The sequence below is a fragment of the Hakea prostrata genome, chromosome 5 (genome assembly GCF_041222555.1).
Source record: "Hakea prostrata isolate BN-2017 chromosome 5, UWA_Hpros_2, whole genome shotgun sequence".
NCBI lineage: Eukaryota > Viridiplantae > Streptophyta > Magnoliopsida > Proteales > Proteaceae > Hakea > Hakea prostrata.
In genome coordinates, this window is record NC_142604.1 from 54,226,164 (window position 1) to 54,236,026 (window position 9,863).

The window sequence follows — 9,863 nt, forward strand, 5'->3', positions numbered from 1 at the left end:
TCTCTCTCCGAGTTACCTACTGCTTCTCTCTCTTGCTGTCTCTGCTCAATTAGCTCGTTTATTTGAGGTAATAATTAATGATTGTAATATGAACTCTGTTTATGTGCTATTCATTTGCTTTTTCACTTGTCATTTTGTTTTGGTATAGTGATCTCCTATCTAAGGTATGTTAGAATAATGAAAATACAAAGAGTAATTATTTTGTCTGTTTGTTTAGTATAGTAAGTTTTTACTTTTAAGTATGAAAACTTCCCTTTCATTTTCTTAAAACAGTTCTGCAACCAAATGGGCGATAATGGTTTCTGGTTCCCAACTTCCAACTACTCTTTTTAACGGTTTATGATGTGTTTGTCAACCCTAACAAAAGAATAAAGCTAGTGGTATCTTGTATCAAATTCTACATCTAGAATCTGCATAATTTTGTTTTTTGAATATTTCAGGGACTAGGAAATGTTACATTATAAGCATTAGAAACATTTCCTAATTCTTGAAATATTCCAAATGTGTTATAAAAGGGAGAAACACAATGTTCCAAACTGCCCAAACCAGTTCCGAATCCCTTTCCATGCGTGTTCTAAAGAGGGGGGAGGGGAAGAAACCTGGGTTTTCTTGTTTCTTCAAGGTAATAATGATCGTCTCTTTGATTACTACAATGCTGTAGTTTATGTTCATGCTTGGTTAAATGACTCAACTATCAAGAAATTCGTAAGATGCATGAAACATAAGTTCTAAAGACATTATAAACCATTCAACATTTCCTATTTCTGGAAATGCTTGTCCTATGGTGTATATGCAGTTGTACATATAAACTAAGCCATTGATGGAGCAACAAAGCCATGAAAGTAAGAGTTCGCCCTTGGTTGTGGCCTTTGCCATGGTGTGGGAGCCATCTTTCACCTTGGTCTCTGGGGGCCAGGAACCCTGCTTCTTTCATGCACTGCCAATCTGTTTGCCTTAAATTCCCTCTCTTGGATGTTTATTCTTCTCTTCTGTTCTTATGGGATTCATAGCTATGTCTGTGTGAGCTTTTTTGTGCTCGTGTTTTGTACTCATGAAATGAAATGATCAGATTACACAAGTAAACCCCGTCTAATTATAGCATATACCATTAATCATCCTGCATATGTTTGTGTTTATGAGTGTTCAAACCCTCTCTCATCCCCCCTGATAGAGGGGTGTCCTGCCCGGGTGAGGATATCTAATCATCCACAAGTAACGTACAATTTTGAGACACAATCCCATGCAACAGTAGCTGCTAGTTGGAGTCAATATGGAATCCGGATCTTCTCCCCGTCGGGGGAGCACAGAGTGCTCCCCATGGCTTCCTTACCACAAATACAAGTGGGTCCCACTGGTGAAAAAATAAACTTTTTTTTTATTTTTTTCAAAAAATGTTTTTCACCGTGGGCCCCACTGATATTTGTGATCAGGAAGCATAGGGCTCCCCGTCGGGGGAGCTGATCCGGACTCGTCAATATGGATCCATAGAAATAGTGGGGCCAAAGGACGGAACACACATATTAACCCAAAAGGAAAAAAGAGGGAATTGTGGGGAATAGACCTGAAACCTTTTTGGACTAACTATCTCTATATAAGAGGCTCCTTTTTTTTTTTTAAGCCAAATATAAAAGGCTCCACAACCATGCTAGAAGAATATCTACAGCCATTTCCCTTTTTTTCTTTTTCTTTTTCTTTTTCTTTTTCTTTTTCTTTTTCTTTTCTTCTTTTTTTTTTTTTTTTTTTTTTTTTTTTAACAAAGGTCATTTTATTGATGAAAAAGTAGAATAAAATGGGGGAGGGAGAGATTACAATTACACGTACTGACATACATTAATAAGAAGTCAAAGTAGAGTCCTCAAGACTCCAGACCTAGCTATTGATATGATAATCCACACACTCAATCCCATCGAAAGTGAGGCCCACCACCAGAATCCCTTTCCGACTCTCGTTGAATATATATGGGGGCCACCTATCTATAGGGAGCGACAACATGCATCTCCTTCACTACAAAGGATGACAAGAAGCCTGCAACTCATTATCCTTGAGCACACAATGTGTTACCTTCCATTCAATACCCTGCACATAAGACCGAAGGCTTCTCCAACGTTGCAGGATACACCATGGTAACTCCCCTTTCTGTACAAGGCAAACCACTATCTATGAGTCACATTCAACCCCACAGCTTACACACACCCATACGCTTAGCATGGAATAGACTAGTGATGAAGGCCTTGAATTCTGCTTCTAAGTTCATTTTAACCCCAAGGGAACACCTGAATGAACTCCAGCTTAGCATTCGCATCACGAAGAAACCCCCCACACCTGCATTGCCCGGGTTTCCAAGGGAATTGTCGTCGACATTCAGCCATTTCATTTCACTATACATACTTTCATAGTGTTTTAAGCATTGTTTTGAGCATCTCAATCCCATAGCTTTGTGGTTGATTGACTATGTTTATTTTTGAATAGGAAATGAGTTGGTCGGCAAGTGATAAATTTTTTGTGAACTCAAAGTTAGAAGTCTTCATGGTAGATCTTTTCTCGGAATCATTAGAATTGACCCAAAGCGAAGATGTTATCTACGATGGGCCAAAGAGTGATGATTTCAAGAGGTTCTTGCGTTCTAAGAACCTTCGAGTGAATCGTCAAGGAAAAGCTATCGTACGTGTTGAAAAACGCGACGATGATGGTGGGTTGCTTGAAGGTCAATATGAGACCTTCATTCTAGAAAGGGTGTTTCCATTGGATTCCTATGGTTTTCAGAATGTGCCATTGCCAAAGCCACAAGCGGTGAATGAATTGCAGTGCCTCTTGGACAATTCTAATGCTGAAATGGCAAAACAGAATGATGAACTACATGAATTGCAAAGCCTCCTGGACAATTCCAAAGTTGAATTAGAGAAAAAGAATGACGCACTTGATGAATTGCAGAACCGCCTAGACAACACCAATGCTGAATTGACAAAGAAGAATGATTCACTTGGAGAATTGCAAAACCTCTTGGACAGTACCAAGAGTGAGTTGGCAAAGAAGGTTGATGAACTGTTCGAATTAAAGAAACAAAGGATTGATCAAGAGTGGAATCCGGAACAATTCCGATTGACTCTTGTTGCAATTACAAACTCGATGAAGAGAGTCTTTGTTCACTTCGGTCTAGAACCACCAGCAAGTGGAGATCCCGAATCTGTGCTGAAGTTTCTCGAGAAGTTAAATGACCTCATCCTCCGCCAGGAATTTGAGATGTTAAATGATCGGAACCTTCACAAAGAGTTCGATACTGCTTTCTTAGTAGCTGCAAATGGAACATTGGCCTCAATTGCAACTACATTTGAAAAGCGAACAGGTTTAAGAATTGGCATTGAAACAACGGTGAGTAGCAGCACCACAAGATCTCGAGCCCATCTCATTGAGAATCTATTGGCATTAAGAAGCTTCATGGTGGATTCCCACTTCTTCATTGATGGAAGTGTTATGGTCAGGGATTTTCGTCTAATAAATGAAGATGAACTCCCAGCTATCTTTCGGGATTCGGCGACAGATGTGGCTGAGCTCAAGCTGAAAGATATGGGTGCAAAATCAATTGAGAATATTGATGGAAAATCCATCTTTTATGGGTATTTCAACATTCCAAAAGTGGGCATGTTCAAGGGTATTTTGACAAGAATTCATGTGAACCTGCCAGATGAGATCATGGTGAAACTTCGTGTTGGAGGACAACAAAACCTTATTAGTGATAAAAGGTTTTGGTTTGTCAATGCCAATGGAGCAGGTATATTTCAAAAGGAGGAGGAGCCCATAAATTTGGAAGATATCAGATTCAAACCTTCTCGGACCTTAGGTGACTCAACCAACTTCTTTGAGTTTCTCCTTAGGATGAACAGAACCTTTGTCAACAGACATAGAACATATCTCAAGTTCGATTTTGGTGTTGGGGTGATTGGACAAGTTCCAAGACCAGCTCCAATGGGTATCATTCAATACCGTGATAAGGATTTTGATTTCAATAATCCTTTTAAGTTGGTGCAGTTTGATACCAATTCTCTTGAACAAGAGATCACAAAACGACAATTTTATATGCGATCGTTAGGAAGCAAGTTCTTCGGATAAGAAAGATGGCTCTTGGATTGTGAATGAGGCTGTGGATAATGCAGACAAGACTAACCACTGCTGCTTCTACAACGATAATTATAGTTTTATTGGAACAATTAAGAAAGTCTCTGGTACTTTTCGTGACAATGCTTTGGTCAGTGTCTTCTTCGAGCAATCTCAACATGGAGCGAATTGTTATGTTGATGCTCTCGCAACAACTTTCTTTGTTTTAAACGATCAAAAACAAAGCACTTGGATCAATCCCTCAAAGAGGGCTCCAGCATTTATTTGATTTGGTGTGATACAAGTCTACGTCCAAAATTATATTCATCAACCCTATCTTCTTATGCAGAATTATATGTTAGGTAAACCTTCTCTGTAGAAGTAAAACTCAAACACTGTACTGCAACTATTTCTTTAAATAAAGTAAACTACTTACCTTGTGTAAATCATCCATTCAACCACATTATCACATTCGTCCATATGGTGCTACAGCCAACAATCTAAACTCCAATTTTCTTTTTTTTTTTTGCCAAAACCACAAAACTCAAAAATTCAGTGCCGGCTTTGGCAGTTTTGGCTCCCTTTCCTTTCACATATCTCTCAAATTTGGTTGCAATCAAATTACCCAGCACCAAATATCTTCCTTGGAAAAAACAATCAGAATCAATTTTTATAAGCCCCAATCTATGGGGGCATCTCAATTACATCTAATGACGCCAACAACAACCATCACCACAGACAACAAAACTATTATATATCAATCCTGAATAATTATTACATGGCGAAAGCAAGATTATCTTTTCAGAGCCTACATAAACACTGCCTTAACGAAATCACTGTCTTACTACATTCTTGGTTTTCAAACTAGCAAAGATGTGTAGAATGTCATTGCTATTCTCTTTCAATAGCAGTCCACTCCTAATCCTAATGTATGATGGAAGAATGTGAGAAGAGCACAGGTCTTTATGAAAAGCGATTGCACAAAGGCCATGCCAGTCTATTAGATCTCACTATATGTTCGACACAATCGACCTAACAATTTTGTCCCTGCTATATCTGGTCAAAATATCCACTCCCTCGAGGAGAGAGGATCAACCTCACGATGGAAACTATATGAGATTATAGGAACGAGAAGGAAACCTCCCAACGAGACTTAGATTATTACTAGGTATTTACAGATACAACAGAATACATAAAGATAAACGACAATATCACTAACACTCCCAAACAGATTTTTTTCCTTTTTTTCTTTTTTGGGGTTGAAATTAGAAATTATTGATGAGTAGCTGAAAATGTAAACATTGAGATTCCATTGATGGAGTAACATAAATATCATGGCATTTTGGTTGGCTTCTTCATCGATTGCTTTGCAATTAAGAAAGAATTTTCTATGACCCCTTCTGTTAATTGGAGTTCTATCAGAATTGGGTAAAGCACAAAGTAATTGTGAAGTTGGAATCCCATTCCAAAAGTCTTACACAAAAGTGAAGTAAACGAAATGTTCCAAACTGCTCAAACCAATTCACATCCAGTTCCAAGCTTGTTATCGAGGTAACACCAATTCCAACCCTTATTTGCCTCTCACCTCCTTCGTTTTCTTCATCTCTTCTGACATCTCTCCACAGAACTACTTTCCTGTCTCTCTCTCTCTCTCTCTCTCTCTCTCTCTCTCTGAGTTACCTACTGCTGCTCTCTCTTGCTCTCTCCGGTTGATTAGCTTGTTTATTTGAGGTAATAATTAATGGTTGTAATATGAACTCTGTTATCTGCTATTCATTTGCTTTTTCACTTGTCATTTTGTTTAGTATGGTGATCTCCTATCTAAGGTACGTTAGAATTATGAATATACAAAGAGTAATTATTTTGTCAGTTTGTTTGGTATATAGTAAGGTTCTGCTTTTAAGTATGAAACTTCCCTTTCATTTCCTTAAAACTCTTCTGCAACCAAACGGGACCATAATGGTTTCCGTTTCCCAACTTCCACTACATATAAAACTACTCTTTTTAACGGTTTATGATGTGTTTGTCAATTCTAATAAAAGAATAATGCTAGTGGTATCTTGTTAATATTTAGAATCTGCAGATTTCTTTTTCTTTTTTTTCGGTGATTTCAAGAATTAGGAAATGTTACATTAAAAGCATAATTAATTTTGAGCAAATTGCCCGACAGAGACCTTTAATTGTTAACATTTTACTTTCTCTTTGAAATACAAAGATCACACCCTAAACTTGAAATTTCATTAGACACATCAGTCCAATACATCACAAAATGCCTTCCACACATTTTATTTGAAAGTACATTGTTTTACACTTAAACGCCTTTAAACAATGTTTTATTTTTTTCTTTTTTTTTTTTAACAAAAAGATTCTTTGTATTTTAAAAAAATTACATTTGCAAAGCATTGACACCTGCCTTCTTTCTTGCACCTGATATTTCTAAAATATCATCTTCAAAATAATTTTAAAATAAGAAAGGATTTTCATTATCTTAATCTCATCCCTTTCTGATTTCTTGTTTGTGTTTATTTTGTAATAGGAAATGAGTTGGTCATCAAGTGATAATTATTTTGTGAGCTCAAAGCTAGAGGTTTTCACAGTAGACCTCTCTTCTGATCCATTAGAAATGACTCTGAGTAAAGATGTTGTTTATGATGGACCAACGGATGACGATTTTAGAAGGCTCTTGCGTATCAAGAACCTTCGAGTAAACCGCCAAGGAAAGGCCATTATACGCATCCAAAAGCGTGATGATGATGGTGAACTCCTTGAAGGTCAATATGATACCCTCGTTCTGGAAATGGTGGTCCAGTTGGGTCCTTTCGGTTTCCAGAATGTTCCTTTGCCGAAGCCACAAGTGGTGAATGAACTCGAAAGCCTCCTAGATGATACAAAGGCGGAGTTGGCGAAGAAAAATGATGAACTAACTGAAATGGAAACCCTCTTAGACAACACCAAGGCTGAGAAGAATGAAGAACTCAACGAATTGCGAAGTCTCCTAGACAATAGCAAGGCCGAGTTGGAGCAAAAGAAGGATGAGCTCAGTGAATCACAAAGCCTAGTTGACAGTACCAAAGCTGAATTGGCAAAGAATAACGATGAGCTCAATGAATTCAAGCAACAGAAGATTGAGGAAGAAAGGAATGCTGAACAGTTCCGATTGACTATGGTTGACATCACAAACTCGATAAAGAGAGTCTTTGTCAACTTTGATCTTGAAGCACCTGCTAATGGAGATCCAAAATCTGTGTTGGAGTTTCTCGAGGTGTTACGTCGTCTGATATTCCACAAAGAATTCAAGACGTTACATGATCTGAACAACCTGCACAGTGAATTGGATTCCACTTTCTTAGTAGCTGCAAATGGGGTATTGGCCTCCATTGCAAGAGCTTTTGAGGAGCGCAGTGGATTTGGCATCGACATGGAAACAAATAGTCCGAGTTCTCGAGCCCGTCTCATCGAGAATCTCCTCACCTTAAGAAGTTTCTTGGTGGATTCTCACTTCTTTATTGATGGCGGTGTTATTGTCAAGGATTTCCATCTGATGAATGAGGATGACCTCCCAGTTTTCTTTCGGGATTCTACAACAGATTTGGCTGAGCTAAAGCAGCGAGAGAAGGGTGCAAAATCACTAGATAACATCGATGAGAAGTCCATCTTGTATGGTTATTTCAACATTCCTGTGGCTGGTATGTTTAAGGGTGTTTTGACAAGAGTTCATGTCAACTTGCCAGATGAGATCATGGTGAAACTTCGAGTCAGTGGAAGACATAAGCTCAACAATAAAAGGTTTTGGTTTGTTCATGCAAATGGGTCTGCTATATTTGAAGAGGAACCTCAAAGAATTCTTGAATCACTAACAGAGAATCTGGAACTCGTCAAATTTGCTCCTTTTCGGGTTTTAGGTGAAAGGAACAACTTCTTTGAGTTCCTCCGAAGGATGAATCGAACATTTGTTAACAAGAAGGGAACATATTTCAAGTTTGAGTTTGTTGCTGCTAATTTCACACAACCTCGATATGTGTTCTACAATTCAGTTGGGTATCTTGATAAGGATCTTATAATGGCTGATCCTTTCAAGGTGGTGCAATATGATATGAACACTCGAGCAACAGATATTGAACATCGACGAGTTCAATTACCCAGTGGAGAGGGACGTACACTTCAACCCAATACCAGCAATTGGATCGTAAATGGAGCTCTGGGTAACGATTGTGCTTTCACATTCAAAGATATTTGTTTTGTTGGGAAAATAACCAAAGTCTCAGATACTTTCAGAGAGAATGCTCTGGTTAGTGTGTTCTTTGAACAAACCTCATATGGGGAGAATTGTTACGTGGATGCTTTGGCAACAACATTCTTTGTTTTAAATACAGAGGAAATACCAGTTTGGAAAACTACAGGTAAAGTGGCTCCCAAGTTTATTCCTTAGGGTTTTTAGTTTATTCCTGTGTAACCCTAATCTTTGAGGTTGGTTTGAATGGACTGGTTGCACTTTGTATTAAGAAGATTGGTTTGTAAATAATAAAAATAGAAAATATTTGTTCTCATTGAATTTTCGTATAACTGAAGAAAATATTAGAAAAATATCTAAAAGTAACTAGAAAATATACAATGCCAAATACTAAATTTTCTAATTTTTCAATTCAATGTATTTTCCCTCTTGTGCATAAAAAATTTTTGCTGTATTTCTTATATGTGCGAACTTCAAATGCAATTCACCAAGAGCAGAAGGGGCAAGAAGAAAGAAATAACACCAGGAGTTCATTCTTCTAGATGAAGTTTTCAATCTTTAAGGTTTTAATTGAAATTCTTCAACATTTTCACAAGTAATTCAAATTATGGTTGAGGTGCAATAGTACGAAAATCTCACCAAGGGCCTAGATGGCTTACATTTATAAATAAATACTAAAAATAAAGAGTTGTAGATGTGCGTGTTACGTGATCGTGGAACCAAACTAGATCCTATTGTTTAGTTAAGGAGGAATTTCAAATAGTAGGATCTGGTCTCATCATAGATGAGATGGTTTGTTTGATGAAATAAATAGAATAGACAAAAGGTGGTGAGAAAAATATAATAGTTCTAATGAAGGGCCAAAAGGTTGACTTTAGTTAGCTAAGTTGGAACAATGAGCAGTTAAAAAGCTTTTTGCCCACCCTATGCCTAAAAAAATATCCCACCATTTTGAATGAAATTTTGTGGAAAACATAGAACAATTTTATAAAATCTACATACCCTACAAATTTCTTTGTTTTGGTTCCACATCCTTATCCTACATTAACAAATTGGGTTCATATAATTACCAAAAAAAAAAAAAAAAAATTGGGTTCATATTGGCATTTTCGGCACAGCTATTGAAATAGCTTTTTTTGCTACAATTTCTCATATTCCGCAAAATTCATAATGTGTTCAACCATGTTTAATGACAAATACCCAATATTCAAGAGATCCTCGCAATTAAATAAAAAATTATGACCAAAATGTCCAAGAGTTACCTACTGATGCGTCCAAAATCTGTCTAACCCCCCGTGCTTGATGATGACCTGCAAAACAATCGTCAGATGTGGCCCGACCGTGGGGGGGTCGGGAGTCCACCTCCAAAGGCTAAGTCAGTTGATGAACTGATCACAAAGGTTCTGCTTGAGTACAGAGCAGAAGTACGAATACGAATATTGGGAATACGATTCAGTTACATTTCTTGTGCGTAGGTCATGTCTTATATAATGTTTACCTTCTAATCTCCTTCGTTTGATTTATTTAAGCCTTCTTCGGG

The 9,863-nt window shown here is 37.6% G+C and overlaps 1 protein-coding gene across 1 annotated transcript; it reads left to right on the forward strand.

Moving 5' to 3' along the window:
* Window positions 1-54: 54 nt before the first annotated feature.
* LOC149016568 (uncharacterized) lies at window positions 55-8,578 on the forward strand. The gene is made up of 2 exons (XM_089155883.1): window positions 55-67; window positions 6,629-8,578. The coding sequence occupies exon 2, from the start codon at window positions 6,632-6,634 to the stop codon at window positions 8,519-8,521; it is 1,890 nt and encodes a 629-aa protein (XP_089012009.1). The 5' UTR covers window positions 55-67; window positions 6,629-6,631; the 3' UTR covers window positions 8,522-8,578.
* Window positions 8,579-9,863: the final 1,285 nt, after the last annotated feature.

What these genes read in the sequence shown, in the direction of transcription:
- LOC149016568 (XM_089155883.1), top strand. Translation starts at nt 6,632, where the DNA reads ATGAGTTGGTCATCAAGTGATAATTATTTTGTGAGCTCAAAGCTAGAG.